Below are 19,753 nucleotides of genomic sequence, written 5' to 3'. Positions count from 1 at the left end.
AGAGACAGAGAGAGGAAGGAGGAGGAGGAAGAGAAGGAGGAGGAGGAGGAGAAAGACGAAGAAGAAGAAGAAGAAGCAGCAGCAGCAGCAGCAGCAGCAGCAGCAGTGAAGAAATCCCAAAGGCTCTCACTATGTAGGTTAAGCCTTTACTGGACTGGACTGGACTAGACAGTGTTGGGTTGCTGGTTGGAAGGTCCTTAAGGATGTTGCTGACTGGTTACTCTTGATTACTTAGATTCCTCAGAGAAAGATATCCCCACCTCCTGACTCACAGGGTACAGGCCTGGCTCCTAGAATCCTGGAGTTAATTCTCTATATAGAAAAAAAAATTTCTAGGTCTTCTGCTAAGACCACAGGGGTCAATCTCTTCAATGAACTTTCCACCAAAGCTGTTGTCAGCCTCTTAGCCACACCCCTCCCAGTTGATTACCTGGTGCTGTCAATGTCTCAATGTTTATCCCCTGGCTCCCTCCAGGCCTGGCTCAGGCTCAGGGTTTACCAGGTCTGCTAAATCAGTTACCACTCCCCATGCTCACCCTCCTGATTCCCTGGACCTCCTGGTTCCAGCTGTGTTGCTGTTGACCCCTTGCCCACGTGCTGTGTCCTTATGGGGTTATGCCTTTCTTTTTTCTTTTTTTCTTTTTTTAAAAATCTCTTTACTGTTGTTTTAGTGAACTTTTGGGATGGGATAAAAATCAATGTGGTTATTTAATCTTCCATCTTTATTTGGAACCTCTTTATAGTTAAATCTTTTTTGGCTCCCATCTATTATTATAGCATATATATTTCTCATATTCCTTTACAAAATTTGCAACCAGCTTTTCAGAAGCCTGCCTGACTAAGTCCTGCGCCCTCAAGAATGACTCTGTCATTTGTGGTTGCTCACTTTGGAGGGGGAGCTGGTTCTCCCAAGTGTCACCTTTGCTCCCGGTGTAGAGGGAGTGCTTGTGGACACCCTCTAGTCTCTGTTTGCCTTAGCTCATGCTCTGATTCAAGTGTTACTCTACTCATCTTTGCTAATCTCTGTATTTCCAGCCATCTCCCAGGAAACTGCAGCTCTCATGGCTGTCTTCTTCAGGACATGTCAGAGGAACACTAACTCCCACTATTAGTTTACAACCTGGCTTTCTAGCTGCCTTCCAGATGTATATGCACCATTACTGAAGCCATCATCCACCCATAGCTCCCATCTCACAATTAGTGCTCTCTGTTAGCTGGTAAATACTGGCACTGAGTAGGGTCAGCCTTGCCTCCTAGGTAGGACTGGCTCTTCTGAGGCTAGCTAGGGTCCTTAGACTTCTTCCCTACAGCAGCCACTCCAGACCTCTGCATCCATCCACTGTGGAACTGTGGTCTAGTGCAGGACACGGTGCTTACCACAAGAGATAGGATGAGACAGTGCACGTGGAGAATGAATGATAAAATAGAATTCATTACTACCTTGCCTTCAGGGGTCAGCTTCCAGATCACAGAGAAGGTCAGCTTGTCAGTCATGGGGTTGAGGCTGCAGAGTTCCTCACACAGAAGCCTGGGAAGCATGGGGACCACCTGTGAACAGAGGAGAGTTTCTGAGCATCCTTGTCTAACCCGCAGAAGCCTGTCTCAGGCACTCAGGCATAGCCCAGATACAGAGTTCTGGTGAGCTTCCAGAGGGAGCTGGATGTGAAGCAGGTTCACTCCTAGTGGCCTCTGCAGAAAGAGGACACTGTCTCAGCTCTGCCTGGGAAGTAGGAAGGGAAGGTATCAGAAAGTAACACTGTCACTGTTTGTAGTTACAGCCCAACTTCTGCATCCCTAGGTTCTGCCAAGGCTAGAAAAAATTTCTTCATTTTAAAAATTTTATCTGCAGGGAATGCATATATAGAATTTTTTCTTGTCATTATTCCCTAAATAATAAAATACAATACTACATTAATAATTATGAGTGATTTGGAGAAGATTTGGAGCCTACAGGAGGCGGGAGCTGGAGAGATGGCTCAGCAGCTATGAGAACTTACTATTCTTGCAGAGGTCTGGTTCCTAGCACCTACATAGTGGCTCACCCCAATTTGAGGGGATCTGATGCCCTCTTCTGGTCCCTATGGGTATCAGACATACACAAAGTGCATATACACTCATATATAAGATAAAAATAAATATTTAAAGAATATGGGGGGAGGTTTGGTGATATAACTGTTTTGATTGAAAAATATTCTTAAGAATTCAATGTCTAAATATAAAATCTTATCAGGGTAAAATAACCAGTTTTTAATTTAGTAATTGAATATACCATAAATTACAAAATTATGTTGGAGTATAAACAGAAAAATACAATATAACTATTACAATTGAAGTTCATAAATTCAGATTTATAGATGAATATTGGCCAAACAACCACCCATTTTTCAGGACTTTCAAAAAACGCACTATTTATTTGTGTGTGTGTGTAGCATGGCACACATGTGGGGGTCAGGGAAACTTAGGGGAATTAGTTTTCTCTACTATGTAGGTACTAGAGGTTGAACCCAGACCATCAGGCTTGACAGCAAGCACATTATCCACAGAGCCATTTTGCCAGCCCCATTTTGCAGCTTTTAAAGCCTGAATTATTTCTCTTACTTATTATTTTAATCTCATAATAATAAACTGATCTTGCTGGTTATGGTGGCACACACTAATACTAGCACTCAGAAGGCAGAAGTAGAAGCAGACAGATAGATCTCTGTGGGTTTGAGGCTAGCCTGGTCTACATAGAGAGTTCCAGGTCAGCTAAGGTTATACAAACAATCAAATAAACAATAAAAAATATAATTATAAAACCTGTTTTTTAAAAACAAAATAGTTTGTATTTAATATACTTCAAATTATAAGAAATAGCTGTCACTGAATATTATTTATAATACCAGAAAAAAATTAGTATCTCTCCTTGCTCTCCCCACCAAGATACTTTGCCTTCTCTCCCTCCTGCCTTCAAATCTATTCCTTCTCCCATATTTTTCTTGATTATAATATTACCACCTACATTCTTTTCCAAATTGAAATAGCATTATAAACCATTTCTTTCCTATACTTACTGTGGCCTAACTTGACATATACTGTTGAACCCTGTACTGGGTTCAATTTACTGGGAAGGGAGGACTGTTACACTGTATTTATGTAAATTTAGTAAATTTCTTTATTAGAAAAATCAAAACCAATCCCCATGGTTTCTCTCACGTTGTGAAGTTTCTGGAATGTGCTGTTTCCATAGAAAGCATGTGCTCAATATGGAAGAAGAGATTTAAGATGCATGGCTGGTATTGGTAACAGAAATTAATAGGTGTTTGGCAGTATTCTAGAAGTTTTACACCCAATGATTACTTGAAAACTTTGGTAACAGCTTCTATATGAAAGTGTTATTGAAGTTTTCTCTTTCTCTTTTTCTTTTTCCAATTTTTTATTAGGTATTTTCTTCATTTGCATTTCTAATGCTATCCCGAAAGTCCTCCATACCCTCCCCTCACCCTGCTCCCCTGCCCACCCACTCCCCCTTCTTGTCCCTGGTGTACCCCTTTACTGGGGCATATAAAGTTTGCAAGACCAAGGGGCCTCTCTTCCCAATGATGGACAACTAGGCCATCTTCTGCTACATATGCAGCTAGAGACACAAGCTCTGGGGGTACTGGTTAGTTCATATTGTTGTTCTACCTATAGGGTGTTTTCTCTTTTTCTTGTCTGTTTTTTTTTTTTTAATACCCTCAGCCCAAATGATGCAAACACTTTGATATTTTGTTTTTTGTTTGTTTGCTTCGAGACAGGGTCTTGTGTTGCTTAGGCTTGCCTCAAAGGATGGCTTTGCTGATGATGACTCTGCACTTGTGATTCCCCACCTCCTGAGTGTTGGGGTTACAGGTGTGCACAACCATACCTGGTTTATGCTGCGCTGGGGATTTAACCCAGGACTTAGTGCATGCTAGGCCAGCTGTAGCCTCAGCACCCCATTAGCTTTAGTAATAAGTTAAAATGTGTTCTAATATGTTACATTTTCTTGTACGTCCATTGTTTTATAAAGCATTGTAGCCGGGCGTGGTGGCGCACGCCTTTAATCCCAGCACTAGGGAGGCAGAGGCAGGTGGATTTCTGAGTTCAAGGCCAGCCTGGTCTACAGAGTGAGTTCCAGGACAGCTAGGGCTATACCAAGAAACCCTGTCTCGAAAAAAACCAACAAAACAAAACAAAACCCCCAAAAACAAAACAAACAAAAAATTCGTCTCCATTTACACCAACACACTATAGAGTTTTTGTGTCATACACACTGTTTTGTGACAAAGTTACAAAGTTAAAATTTTTTATATAATTTCAGCCTTTGTACTATGCTGTGAACCGAACTGTACCTCCCCATTTATATACTGAAGCTGTAGTCTCCAGTTTAACAGTATTTGAAGACAGGGTTATTAAGTGATTACAAAGGTTAAATGAAGTCATAAGGGTGGGACCTAGTTACACAAAACTGATTTTAAGGATGAGAGGACAAAGAACACACAGTCCCTCTCTCCATGGAGGTGCAGAGGTAAGGCCATATGAGGACATAGCCACATATGAGTGAGGTAGGTTTTCACCAGGAATCACACTGGCTAGCTCCTGAAGCTGGGAACAACTATATAGGTCTGTTGGTGAAGTCACCCAGTCTGTGGTGCACTATCATTGATAGTGTTTATCATTTCTGGGTTGCATTGCCAGATGCCGCCACCAGATGTTCTGTGGCAACTGGCTGCAACAATTAGTCCAGAGCTCAATATTTATTTTTGTTGTTGCTTTTAATTGGACAATGTTCAAGGAAGTATCATACTTTCAGTTATAAGACTTTAAGTCACAACATTACTTTGGTCATCATGCTTTAGTGTTTGTCAAAAGAAAGTCATTGTATCTTGGGCCTAGACTGGACCCCGAGACAGAAAACACTGATGGGAAAAACAGGTGAAGTCCAAATAAAGGTGGAAATGCAGTTAACAGCAGTGTCCCAAAGGCATCTCTTAAGTTATACATTTATAAACTATGTTATACCTAATATAATTTTATGCTTTTTATACATAGTAATCTTGATCTATTTTCATAAACAAGAAAGGGCTAAATTGTTATGTATAGAATGAAAAGTGGGGTAGAGCTAAGGTCTTAAGATCATCAAGCAGCTGAGGGCAGTGCAGTGGAGGTAGCAGCAGGTGGAAATCAGACAGGCTTTGGACAGCGACCTCGAGTCAGACTCTGGGCCCGGCACTTCTTGATAATCCAACATGTTAGGACGATTCTGAACATCGGTTTTATTCAAAGCGAAATTGCTCTGAAATGCCCATTAACAATCAGCTGAAGGTGTCCAAGCCCTGTGTCACTTGGCTCAGTCTTCCTCATTCAGCCCTGTGCAGGGTACACCCACAGCTGGAGCCCATGGACCTACCCGCTGCAAGCCCTTCACCTGCCTTGCCTGCTTGCTGTTCCAGCTTGTGCACATGGTGTTCCCATTTTCTGGAACACCTTTCTGGACACCTTGCTTCAGGCAAACTTTGGCTATCTTTCTACACTCAGCTCCTTGCCATTTCCATGCTTCTCCAGACTCCCCCAGGCAGAGAATGTACTGTTTTATAACTTCCCCTGATCTTTCACAGAGGCTGTGGGACAGTCCCAAAGAATTAGCTACTTACTCCATCCTCCGTGCTCTTCTACAGCACTTGGAAAGGCCCTGACCACACTGTATCCTGATCCCTTGTTAGGTGCCCCCAGGATATGGAACCCCCAAGAACAAAGGCAAGTCAGTCTGGCTTTGTCCTCCTATCTACTCCACACAGCAGGCAGGCACTATTAGTGCACAGATGGATGACTTTTGGTATAAGATAAATATCCTGCTGTTTTCTATGCTCTCTCTCTCTCTCTCTCTCTCTCTCTCTCTCTCTCTCTCTCTCTGTCACACACATTTGTGAAATAGCAAAACAAAAACAAACAAACAAACAAAAAAACCCAAATCCCAACAGTTTATGAAATCCTTGCTGACAGATATTCTATAGTAACATCTTTCTCAAAAAAATGCCCATAGTGATTAGTACTTTCAATAGAAAGGGAAGATTTTCTTGGCAACACTCTGGAAAACAAAAACAAAAATCCACTAGTATTCCCTGTAGCTGTCCAGGTTATCAAAACTGTTTTACTCCTCCCACTGGTCAGATGCCAAAGACCTCAAGTTTCATGAAGAAGCTGTGGCAGCAGAAATGCATTTAATTTTTAAGGGACAGTCCTTTTAATACACTTTCTACTAGATTCTGGGTAAGGAATCAGATGGAATTCAGAGGAAACAGTGCATGTTCATCCCGTTTTGTAAATAGGTGGTTAGGCCTCTGCCTTTCAAAGGAGAAGAAATTAAGAGGTTACGATCACATTTGTGGTTTGGCACATCACAGCCTCTCATAAATCCACTGGTCCTCCAGGGGTCACTGTGCATGCGTTCCTGTTCAACCCGGAGTGCAGCAGGCTTTCCTGTGGCAGAGGACTGGCAAGGTGGGGCTATTCTCTTTAAAGCCACTTTTTCAAAACTCTGCCCAGGCAGGTGAGGAGGAAGAAAGATGCCCTGCCTGACTCTGTGCAGCACATTGGCTGTGTGAGGCCCATCACAGTCTCTGGAGAGATTCTGGGCCCGAGTGAGGTGCAGAGCACCAAGATAACCAGGAAGGATCTCTGTGTGGAGAAAGTCCTGCTGCCGAAAACATAGGGCCAGTGCCTATGCTCCCGTGGGCTTGGTAGTTTTCTCTTGGCCCTGCCTGTATTCCTCCCTGCTTATTATGGACTTTCATCACAGTTCCCCAGCTGCCCAACTCCACTGTCCTAACTGCAAGTCATGTAACCAATCTCACAGTGTGCCTTCTTTGTTCTTGGGACCCTACTGGCTAAACACTGAAGGTGGCAGGAAACATGCTGGGCTATATAGGGATGCATGAACAAATAGTCTCAGCTCCTGCCATGCCTTGATAGCATCTTCCCCCAGGCTTCACACTTGTTATTTCTCTCCTCCAATTCTTCTACCTTCTCACTCTTTCTCAGCAGAAAAACTCAATTCTTGTACACAGAGAAGGTAGACTTAAGCCCTTTCTAGCACTCTCTAACAACTACTCTCTTAAGCCAATTTCCCTAGCTTTTCAGGGATGCCCTGGTCCTGTTATCTCATGGCAAGTGTCCCCTGCCTTCAGCCTGGAGCTCTAGCTAGTGATCTCCCTTCTCATCTGGTTCGATTCCCCAAGTGCAAAGGTGGAGCTGCCCTTAACTCCAGACTATATTCCTCTGCCAGTCACACTCCAGTCGCTCCACTTAAAGCTTCTCAGAATGGTTTATACTTCTCAGCTTTCATTTTTTCTCTTAATTATACAAGTTACACACTCCTTGTAAAATTCCTTGTAGGAATTTTAGATTCTATAAACCAAGACTTGAAAGCACAAACACCATGGGATCCCGGTTCTCAGAATGTTAGCATGATGGCATGAAATCCATGCCTTTCATTTGTGTACATATGACCATATGGAAAGTAATATATATTATATAATCTATAACCACATGTTGTTTTCAAAATACAGAACCAGTGAACACTCAAGACTGGTCTTTCCTGTACTCCCTTCTTGGTTGGCCCTTACCTTCTGTCCTCTGTTCTTCTTCCTGCCTCCTTCTCCTTGGTTTCTGTCCTCTGCATTCTGAGCCCTGCCTCTTCTTGGAATCTAGACTCTTCTGTTCTGATACCTGAATCTGAACATCATGAATTCTTTAAACACAGCATGAGAATAGAGAGCCTGGTATTTTATTCCCTTTGTGTGTTTCCATCCTCCCTGTACTGATGTTTCTGTAAGAACAGTACCGTATCCTCCATCAAATGAACAAATAAACAACAAAACTTCCCCAAATCACTTAAGAAACAAGACACTGCCATTTCTACTTCCCCATCCCCTCTCACCTCCTGAACTATTGGTTACCTTGTGACAGCAACAGTCCTGGCCTATAACACCCAATCAGTGCCTGTGCTTAAGGTCTGGCATTCTAAACCTTGGTCAAGTGATTTTCTTTGTCTCTATTTACAGTGTTCAAATGTGGACACTGGTTTTCTCTTTTTGGATATAGTCTATAGTTTCCTATACCAGTGGCAAAGCTCTTCATGAATCATTGTTGGTAGAACTTCTGTTATAATTTAGAGATGATTTGAATGTTCTCTCATCAAGGGTTTGTGTGATCAGAGCCTGTTTCTCAGTAGAGCAGTGCTGACAGATAGTAGGAACTTTGACAGGTGAGGCTAATACTGGCTCCTCCTTTCATCCTAGCTGACTGTCATGCCATATGTTTTCTTTTTATACAGTCATTGCCATACTATCTGCCTTGAGGAGATGACAAGGGCCCTCACTAGAGGTGGCCTTATGTCATTTGGACTTCCAGGCTTCAAAGTTCAGCATGCACCTTTAATCTTATCCTTGTGTGATAGAGGAGAGGAGATCAAGGGTTCAAGGCCACCCTCAGCTACATGAAGAGTTTAAGGTCAGCTTGGGCTACATGAAGAGTTTAAGGTTGGCCTGGGCTACATGACATTTTGTCTCAAAACTAAAACAAACAACAATAGCAGCAACAGCATACAAGCAAACCAAATAAACCAATCAAACAACTATCAAACAAAGAGTCAAGATACAAAATTGAACTTAATAAACCTCATACCTAGCTTTAGGTATTTCATGAAAATAATGGAAAACCAGGAAAATAAAGTTTACCTCAGTAATTTTTATTTTTTAAAATATGGACGCTCTTCAACTTTGCATATAAGCCTTTCTCAAGGGCAGTATTAATCTCTGCATCCTAATTTTAATATGTGTGTTGCTGAGGCAAATAACACCTTCCTTTACTCCAGACTTCGGTATGTTCTTTACTTTTAGAGTTTGTGTGTGTGTGTGTGCCTGCATGATGCATGTGGTTATCTATAGCTGTGTGTACCTGAGCACGAGCAGAGACCAGAAGGTATCAGATCCTCCAGAGCATGAGTTACAGGTGTTTTGTAAGGACATCTGGCTACTGGGATATCGTTGAGGTTTGGTCATGATTATGCAGCAAGTGCTCCTAATGACTGAGCTGTCTCTCTTCTTGTGCATCTTCTTTCTTATCTGGTGATAACCTGCAATCCTATTTATATCAGGTCCTATTGCCTTTCCCTTTCCCAGGATTCCATGTGCTGGGTGAGCTGGATTTTGGTCTCCTATTGATGAATGGGTCCCAGATACTTTTGGTTGGGCCAGGAAGTCTTCACTAAAGACTAGATCTATAGGTTGGATATGGTGACAGAGGTGGGGAGATCCTGAGCTATACAATAACACCTCAAGTCCATGACAACAAAAACAAAACACAGAAAGAGCAGGGTTAGGTCCCCACAATCAGTGGCCAAGAGTCACATGCACTAAAAGCTAACTGCTAGGGAGAATCTGCCCTCTGCATTTATCTCAATGTAGGCAGCAGCAGTACCTGGAGAAACAGCTTCTCCATTTCCCCTCCCTTTGCTTCTCCTTCCTTTTTGCTCTGTGATAGGCATTGCTGGCATTGGAGGTGACTGTCCAGCATGATACTATAGCATTGATAAATACTTTTGAGAGTCTATGAACAAGTGTCTCTGCCTATGTCGGGGCATTTACTCAAAGTTTCAAGAGGCAGTGATGTGGAACAGACCCTGGTAATGATATGCTAGCCCTGACTCTGGCTGAATTTTCCTTTATCAGAGCACTCAAGAGAGTTTCTACTTAGAAGGAAGGCCACTCAACTGTTGCAAAACTGAGCATAACCTAATACCCCGAAGGATGCCCATGCTGCTTAGTCTGCCACTTTGAGCCTCTTTCCAACTTCATACCCCAGCAAGGTCACACTACATCTGTTCCTCAAACAGTGTTTCTAAAGCCTTTATGTATTCTGTCTCTCTCTGTCTCTCTCTGTCTCTCTCTCTCTGTGTGTAAGTGTGCGTGAACGTGCATACACATGTGCACCTATGTGAGCTCTGTGTACCACCAGAGGCCAGGAAAGGTAAGATCCTTTGGAACTGGAGATAACTAGTGGTTGTGAGATGCCAGGTGGGTGTTGGGAACCAACTTTGGGTTTCCTCCAGAAGTAGTGAAGACTGTTAACTGCCAAGTCATCCCTCCAGCCTCTGAGCACACTTTTTTTTTTTTTAACTCTCTGCATGGAAGGTCCCCAGTACCTATTTCTATCTATCCAGACATTCTCCTAAAATGTGAGACATTTCAAAGCTGACCTTTGTGACATCTTCTTGGCTCTTGCAGAAGCTGTCCCCCAGTCCTTCCAACCCAGGGAGACATGACCTCCCTTTCCTCTCTGTACTTCTGTAACTAAGGCAGTCCAGTGTACTAGAAGTGCTTATAATGTGTCAACCTTTTCTGATCAGGACCAGGACCAGTATCCCTTTCAGTTTTGCATCCCTGACAATGGCGGCTCTCAGTCCTGCTAAGTGGGGAAGAACTATAGATCTGGCAGCAGTGAGGGCAGAGAACTGGGGAATGTTTCAGACCTAAGCCCAAAGTTCAGTCTGGATATAGCTTAAAGGCTGGCTGTAGAGCAAGGAGTGATGACAGAACCCTGACTTTCTAAGCATTCTGGACCAGGGCTTGGGAGAGTTGAGGGAACTGGTCATTTAGGTCAGTACATGACTGCCCAATACTGCTGGGTGGGGGTACCAACAAGGCTATAAAACCTAACATGAGCCTCAGAGAGCAGAAACATCTGCTAAAGCCACAGCAGGCAGGCTGGCCAAGTTCAGCAGTGGGTGAGCCAGGACAGCCCTGTGACCAGTTGAAAGGGCCACAGAAGGGAAGAATCAATCATCTGGGTGCGGAGGAACAGGAAGGATGAGCAGTGACATCAGGCCAGACACTCACAAGTAATGGGGGTCTCCTACTGTCTGAGAGGTCACACTCTGGCTGGCTCCTTAGGTAACCATCCCCTCACTCCCTCAGTTCACCCCAGATTTGCAGCATGGCAAGTCAGGGTTTTCTCCTTTGCTTGGGTCTTAGAAGTTTTCACACCAAGGCATGCTCAGCTAGCTCCCCACTCACAGACTAAAGAAACTTAAAGGAAATAGATAATATCTTTGCCAGCCAACATCTCTGCTGAAAGGGTCACCTTTTTCATATCAACACATCCATGGATTCAGAATTTGAGCAACCCTTTGCTACCCAGTTTGACATTAACCAAACAGCACCACCGACAACCTGCTGGGGTCAGGAAGGAACATCTTAAAACTCGTTGGATTCTACATGAAGACAGGCTTCCAATCCCAAACTTTGATCTCTATTATAAAGCACTACCAATAAAATATCCTCGAGATTTATGGGCGAGCTTTCATCTGAGCTGTTTCACACCTAAAATAACATGCATGGCTGGGCCAGCAGACACAAAGCTTAGGTTTAGGTTTCGACTGTTTAGGTTTTCTTTTACTTTTAAAACTTAATTCACTTATTTATTTTTTTCTAATTACCTTAAAACTTAAAAATAAATTATATTTCTTTCCCAGAGAAGATATTAGCTGAGCAGATGTCACAGCCTCTGAAAATAGGTTCAAGTTCAGATACACAGTTGTCCCCATCCTAACAGAACAATTTTTGTCAAAAGGAAGGGTGAGTTTTAACATTTAAACAGACACTATTTAAATTTATCTTTCTCTTGACTATGTTCCCTTGTTAACTTGTGTTACTGAGTCCTTACACAGTGAGTCAAATCTCAACAGGAGGAATTTCATTTAAAGCCAGTGAGCTACGATCTAGACCCAAGTCTGGTTCCCTGTATATTGTCCTATTCTCTGGGATCATTCCCCAAACCAAGCTTAGATTGTGACTCTAACCATCACTTATAAGTAGGCATCTCAGTGAAAAGAAGAGAGTTGGGAAATTCAGAATTTGAGCAACGCTTTGCCTCCCAGTTTGACATTAACCAAACAGCACCACTGATACTGCTGGGGTCAGGAAGGAACATCTTAAAACTCTTTGGACTCTACATCTATAGATGGGAAATCTACTGGAGCTCCCACCCCCATTCCCTGGAGTGACAGAGTTGGGAAAAAATGATTTGGCCAAATGAGAGAACAGAGAATATGCAGAGGGAAAGGCAGCTCACTCGCTTTTAAGACCTTTATAGGCAAAGTAAAGTGAAACCAGCAGAAAGTTCCTGGACACAGCCCTTTAAGAAACAAAGCTGAGTAGGAAGAAAGGTCAGAGCAGTGCTTCAAAGGCATCAGAATGCACAGCTCCTGCTGTCCAAGGTTGTGGGCCAGCACCTTAAGCTCCTGCCAAGCTGGAGGCAGGGCAGGTTCAAAGCCCTTCTTCCATCAGCCCCCCACCTTTACAGCTTAGCAGCAGAGACCCCACCAGCACCAAAGAGATTCTCCAACTGTGACAGTCACAATACCAAAGTAAAGGGAACAGAAAGGGAAACACTAGTTATTAATTCAATTTCATTCTTTTGGTTTCTAATTTTGATACAGAATTCCTGGTTATAAGAGGAGACTGAAGCTGTGAGACAGGAGAAAAACCACCCGCTAGATGAAGAGGCTTCAATGGGGTCTAAAGTTCTCATCAAAGGGCAGAGTTAAACTATTGCAAACAAGAGCATTTCACACTTACTTACTTGACAGCCTTTAAGTGTAAGTAACTACTTCCCATTTCTACTCTAGAGGTTTTGTAGCTACAAGGGATCTAGAAGCTCATCTTTCTTCTTCTAAGTCTGGACCAGGGAAAAGCCAGGTTTGGGCAGCATCAGCATCAGGCAGGAAGTACTCATGGGATGCCTTCAGCTTGAGGTCAAGTGGAGTCATTTGTACAAGAGTCAGAACTGCACTCTCAGAAGGGTCAAGCTAAGAAGGAGGGCCCTGGAGTTTAATATGTTTTTTTTTTTTTTCTTCAAGAAGCTTAGTATAGATACCAAAACGAGATACAAAGTTGAATGAAGGCCACTCTCATAATAGTATGTGTGTACATTTTCTGTATATATGAGTGCAGGCATGCACATGCCTGCCAACTTGCTTGAGACAGTGTCTCTCTTGTTTGTTACAATCTGTGCCTCTATGGCCTGCCTTAGCAGCATCTAGACAACATAATTACCAAAGAACTAAACCTTTCTTGTGAGCATCATGAAATAGGAGTTAAGACAGCCAGAAAAGCATGTGTTTTCAAGGTCTTGTTTGTCAAAGTATGGAGGGAGCAAGAGAAGCCAGCAAGACTTAAGAGAAAGGAGAGGTTGTCTTATAAACAGGATAAAAATGCTCAGGCCCAAAGGTATGTGAAAACCTAGATCCCAGTGGACCCCTTTTTAAATCCTCCACAGGTTCCCTATGCAGGCAGAGACCTCAGAACTTCAGCTGGACACTCTAGTAACCATTCTACCTAGAATCAACAGAGAGCTGGAGAGGCAGCAGGCAGACCATGAGAACACACTGCTTGTGAGGCCGAGTGCATGGCCTTGTGTTCCTTTTGCCAACAGTGTGGGCACACAGGCAGCTTGTAGTGGTGAGACTAGGAGGCTGTACCCCTTCCCTGAGTTATGACATTTAGAAATTCTCAGAATGGAGTAGGTGTGTCACCTGGCTAGTCTCTGGTCCCTGAGAGCTAGGCCAAGCAAGCAGTATCCAGCTTCAAGAATGCTTTGGGTTGGGTTGTCACGAGTGGGGGCAGACATTTTACTTTGGTATAGTCATGATTAAATACCAGAAGTCATCTTCTAGAACATGGCATTTGGGAGGGAAGGTTCAAGCCATTCAGTTCATGGGAGCCAAAGAGGAAGTAAATGTCAAGACAGCCCAAAAAATGATGAGCCAAAATGAGCAGGTGAGCAGATTGTCAGAGAACAAAAAGGCTGGAAGAACTCATGAACCACCATGGAGGATAGAGATAAGTCACATGTGTATTTTTATTTATCTTCAGGCCTACTGCAAGGCCTAGTAGATACTTGGTGCTTGGTACACCCATTAAAGGGATGGGTTCTCATAGTTACTTGTAGGGATGTACCAGTTACATAGGATGGAATAGATATATCTCCTTCTCCACCTGCCTCTGAGTGTGTGTGTGTGTGTGTGTACACATGTGTGTAAAGATCAAAGGCAGCATCTTCTTCTATCATGCTCTGTTTTACTTTTTGAGACAGGCTTTCACCAAAGCCCACACTCACTGCTTGGCTAGACTTGCTGCTCAGTGAGTCCTGGGGTCTGGCCCCCTCCACTCTCACTCATGCCAGTATCGCAGACACATGCCATCATGCCAGCTTCATGTGGGTGCCGAGGATCTGAATTCAGGTCCTTATGCTCACATGGGAGATAGTTTACTTTCTGAGTCTTCTTCCCCAGAGGGGATAGAATTTCTTCCTTTCATAGCTGAGGTGAGGGATATCTAACAGCAAAAGCTATCATGGGGACTCTGTGTGCCACCTGTAAAGTGTAGGTCAAGATTGGTGCCCACGTTTAGAACAAGGGTTGAAACCATTTCTCGAAGGCTCTTGTAGATAGTAAATTGTCATTCCACTCTGTTGCTATAATGTGAGAGTGGTCACAGATAACACAAAAGATTGGATGTGCTGGGTCCCAACCAAACTATACAGAACCCAGCAGTTGGTGTGGGCTGTCTCATAGGTCCTTCTTTGGAGCAATAGTTTGAAAGTAAGCATTTCCCCTCATTTCATTCTGAAGATGACCACTGTTGTAGCTACTAATATCCCAAGGATACTCTGAAGATGAAGCTTGGGATTAAAGCCTTGGCTTCTTTCAAGAAATCGTGCAGTAGCAAAAGGCAAGCATATTCCCAGGATCAAGTCCATATTTTAGACACTACTAGATCTGAGAAAACATTCAGAAAAGGCATGTTCTTTACAAATCAAAAACAAAGAACATTAAGTGGTTAGTAAAGTCTAGAAACTCAAAGCTGATTTGTACCTTCTGGACCAAGTAGACACTTGTGGCTCTCTCAGCAGCTACTTTATCCAAAGAGGATCCCTCAGGAACAAAGTAACTCACATCGGCGATGTGGACGCCCACTTCGAAGGTGCCTGTAAGCAGATGAGAAGGGGTATCAGCTTCGTTGGAAGGTCAGCAGAATTCCCTGGGCATCCTTTCCTAGGGTGTGTGTCACACCTACAGTTCATCCCTGAAGTGTGGGTCACTATTCTAGTCTTGCCAGCTACTTCTAGCTGCTGTGATGCATGCTGTTCTCTTTCCTCATCCACACCAAACAGACGGCAAGGATTCCATTGTGAATAATGAGTGTACCATTTTCGCAAGTATCTCCCATTTCTAAAGGCTTCTTATCTTTGGGTAAATCCATCACCACATTTGCAAAAGACAGGCCTAGTGTAGAATTAACAGTCTGCTTGTTCCTCTCTCCTGATTTGCCTTGCCTTGCCTTGCCTTCTCTCCCCTTTCCCTTTCCTCCCCTAACCCTCCCCTTCCTTCCTTCCTTCCTTCCTTCCTTCCTTCCTTCCTTCCTTCCTTCCTTCCAACACTCCAATCCTTCTAAGGCCACCAAAGAAGTAGTGGCCAGGCTAGTGGGACTGTCCATTAAGGCCATAGGAGAAGTAGTTTATAAACTTAAGATTTACCCTTGAATGTCCTGTTAATCAACTTTAAATATGGTATGCCATATACATACATGTTGATATACATATGTATAATACATACATGGATATTCTTATGTATGTGAGTATGGAAATACTCAAAATGGACAGTATCTAAAAAGAACATGCTCATAAAATAGGCATTTAACATAGAGAAATAAAGATACATTGGCGATACAAGCACAGGCTTAGGGTACTTAAACTGAGCATGCACCCGACACAGTTCCTTACACCCCATTCCTGTTGGCAGTGACTATTCTTGGCATGGGCATATGACTTAAATAGATTTTTTTCAGAGCCTGTTTTTAGGGGCCAACATGGACTTCATCCCAGAGGGTCTCTCCTGTGAACTCAGAAATGAAGAACAGTATAACACTACAGTTGCCAGGAACTACCTTCATGTGCATACTCAAACCAACATAGAAAAATAACAAGTCTAAGAAATAAGGGAAAATCCAAGGTGACCTCATTTGAACTCCAGGACCCAGCTGAGGCTGAACCTAGTCTACTTGTCTCCTTGGACGTTTCTGAGCTAATGAATACTCTTTCGGTCCTGACTCATGAGAGTCACACCTGATATCAAGGAGCTTATTAGCACATCCCCATTTTCTCCTTTGGTGACCTGTGTGACCAGTTCTAAAACATCAGACATTCTTAATTTTTCTTTTAAAAATTACATTCTTATGCATGGGTGTGAGTGTGGAGGGGGGTGAGCATGTCACGGTGTACATATGAATGTTAGAAGAAAACTCGAAGAAAGCAATTTTTTTTCTTTTCACCATGTGAACCCTGAAGGTGGAACTCAGATCACAGACCTGGGGGCAGGAGCCTTTGCCACCATGTCCCTGGCCCACCAGATAGTTGACGTGGAACATTTGTAGCTTTTACTTCTTTCCCATTCCTCAATCACTAGGGCTAATTCTTACTTTTGCTTTAAAAAAATGGGTGCAAAAAGAAGCAATTTTAAAAAGGAATAGAACTTACTCTTCAATTGTTCTGACACACAGAAATCCTCCCACTGAGTGCTCCTTGGGTTTTTCTGTACAGCCTTATAGCATTTACAAAGGAGAAGTCAAGTCTAAGGCAGCTGGCTGATGGCTGCTATGTCTGGGGAGCTGGGATAGTTGAGCAGCCTCACTCTGACAGGCATGTAGCTATGTTGCTGGGTCAAGGTGCAAGGAACCCACCCAGGATGCCTGACCCTCTAGGCACTTTAAGCGATCACAGGCAGAAGTCTCAGACAGCTCAGCTTCTAAATTCTGATATTTTAAGTATTTAAAACCAACACTTAAAGAAGGTAAAATAAAGGGTCTTCTTTTGAAATCAGGATATAATATATGGGCCTCACAGGTAAATATTGACTGAAGGAAAAGAGAGATGACTATTACATCATGATATAAACCATAATTTTAAACCTGGCTCTGTGTTACTATACATGAACTTTGTGAACTTCGTGAAAATTGACAAACTGACAAAGAGTTCATTACAGGAGATAAAACATAGTGGAGGCCAACCAAAATATATTTGAGGGACTTGAATTTCATTCTGAATTCCCTGCAGAGCCTCTCAACCCAGCACAAGATACTCTCTTACTCTCTACTTTGGACACTTTTTATGAAAACCCTAAATAAATATTTTATTACATATATTTTCATAATGTGAACTTGCAGAACTCTTAAGACAGTGGCACTGAAGCTTTACTCTATGATGGAAAACAATGGCCCTCAGAGCCCCGCACGCTAGCGTTGGCTTTCAGGACACTGAGGACTAGTGTTATGGTTTTAAATGCTCCCTTTAATGTCTACTAAAAGAATATAAAACTACTCCTTACAATACAAAAATAGTTTCCTATCTAGTGGGGCAAAGGGGACTCCCATGAGTTTTGAGGAGCAGTGAGAGTTTTCCCAAGGCCACTCATGCCTGTCCCACACTTTTACCAAGGCTGCAAAGCTCTTAGGGATATAAACATTCCTTTGAAGAGTCAAAGAGAATACCAGAATCTCTTCACTTGTGTAAAATACTAATAGACTCAAGCCAGGGCTTAGAAACCACCTTCTCAAATCCAGTTGTGCAGCTAGGGCAACGACTTCTCAACAGGGTCCTTGCCCTATCCTCATGGGTGCGGCATCCTCCTAGTGGTCACTTGCTCTGTACTCAAGGATTCTACTTATGAGAAAGGGCTTTTTCTTTTCATTTTTAAAAGATGTCATTTTTATTTAATTATCTTTTTTTGGCAGAGTGAATATGAGCCTTTGTGTACATGAGTGCAGAGCTTATGAAGGCCAGGAGATGCCCTAGCGCCAGAGATAAAGCAGTTGTGCACCTACTGAGTGAGTCCTGAAAGAACACATGTGCTTTTAATTGGTGAGCTGTCTCTCTAGCCTCAGTGAAGGGCTTTCTTGAATAAACCCATGATAAAGAGAATAAATCCTCTGGTTTATGCCACCATTAGACATCCACACATGGAAATTCAGCTTTTAAGGAGAACTGGGTCTAATGAAATTAGTAGATACACTGAGGCTAGAGGACAAAAGCCTATGGGAGTGAGATGAAGTCTCACTGATGGAAAAATAGTCAAGTATTTCATAATCTATGACAACTACATGAACATAATATTGGTGATGATGTTCATAGAACTGCTAATCAGGCATGGGATTCATCTTCTCCCTTCAAATGCTAATCAGAAGAGTAGGAATGACCACTTTTAAAATATATGTCTGTGCCAGGGTGTCTGAGTACAATCTAACATTAAGAATAAGCACACCCAACAGATTGCAAGGATAAATCACCTGAGGGTAGGGAAGGCTGCTAATCATGGGTCCAACATGGCCCAGCCAGGATGTGATAAACCCCAATTGCAAGGCAGCTTGACTCCCAAGCTTTTGTTCCTTTTATCCCTCCCCCATTCCCCCACATCCACCACCCCCATCCACAGTCACTTCCAGGACAAGATGAAACAGCCTAATTTTCTGTCTCAATGGGCCACAACTCAAAAACCTCCCTATCATCCATGACTCAAGGGAAGCCACATTCTTAGCTTTGGATGCAGAAGTCCTTTTCCTAGCCTTGTTCACAGCCACACCCCTGTCCCTGAAGGCTCTTTTGGTTCTCACTGCCAAGCTCCTTAACCACTTGTAGCAGGGCCTGATTATGGAACAACCACTAAGCCATTAACTCCAGTTCTCTTTAATTAGAAGAATAAGTCCTGGAAACCCCAGCAGTTCCTTTCTAAATCTCTAGCTGACAGTCAGCCTTAGCTGGAAGCAGAGAGCTTGTCTTAACTACCAGAGGCTTGGCCAGCATCGAGGACTGCCCAGGCAGGGGTGGGAGAGATGGAGGCATTGGCAGTCTTTCCTTAGTTAGGGCAAAACTAGGCCCTTCCAGACCTGGGTCACTTGAGTGTGCCTGCACCATTACTGCAAAGGGCCTTGGTGGCACAGGACACTCTGCACAGAAACAATGGTGTCTGTGACAGTAAACTGAGGATTTGTGTCCTCTCCAAACTCACTAAAGCTACAAAGCACCTTCACGCAGCAGATCAGAAGAAACCCAGGATGCCGCTGCTGACCAGTCATGCTGCACTCTATTTTCTGAAGTTCTCCAGTCTGCCCAGACCTCTTCCCCACCCATCCCCACTTTACTAGAATGACCATCATTTCCTTTAAGAAAGACTGACCAAGTTCCTTACTGCTCCCTGCCACTGCACAATCCTGTCCTTCACACAGAAGATAGTGCTCTTTTTGAAATCCAGGCCTGCCCATCCCTCACCAGAGTCCCACCGCTTTCACTCCTCTTCTCTTCTCTCTATACTATCTTCTCATAGTGAGGTGACTAATTTGAAACTAACAGTCTTCACACCTGTCTCTCCCAAGCCCAGAACTCCAGCTCCTCCTCTCTTCCCCACCCCATCCTCTGTATGTGTGTGTGTGTGTATACACTCTTCCACGCCTATTCCTGACAGCTCCTGTTTTCCCTCACACTCAATGGAAGGGTAAGAGAGGGCTTTCTCTGGCAGGACTGTCCTGAGGACCTAGACAAAGTTGTGCCATCATCCCCTTCTGTGCCTTCCTAGAGCTTCTTATTACCCATTTCCCAGCATCAGTTACCACACGCTCGTTATCAGTTATGTCCCCACCCTGTA

General features: G+C 43.3%; 1 protein-coding gene across 3 annotated transcripts in view; it reads right to left on the bottom strand.

Annotated features, from left to right (window-relative positions):
• Positions 1-19,753, bottom strand: part of Dis3l2 (DIS3 like 3'-5' exoribonuclease 2) — a 328,742-nt gene that overhangs the window by 75,382 nt on the left and 233,607 nt on the right. For all 3 annotated transcript variants that reach the window (XM_021163217.1, XM_029476858.1, XM_029476861.1), the window contains 2 exons: positions 14,936-15,048; positions 1,441-1,548 (listed from right to left, as the gene is read on the bottom strand). In XM_021163217.1, the coding sequence (XP_021018876.1) occupies positions 1,441-1,548; positions 14,936-15,048 (221 nt within the window). The remainder of the gene's footprint in view (positions 1-1,440; positions 1,549-14,935; positions 15,049-19,753) is intronic.

The sequence above is a fragment of the Mus caroli genome, chromosome 1 (genome assembly GCF_900094665.2).
Source record: "Mus caroli chromosome 1, CAROLI_EIJ_v1.1, whole genome shotgun sequence".
Classification (NCBI taxonomy): domain Eukaryota; kingdom Metazoa; phylum Chordata; class Mammalia; order Rodentia; family Muridae; genus Mus; species Mus caroli.
This window is presented reverse-complemented; position numbering and strand designations above follow the sequence as displayed.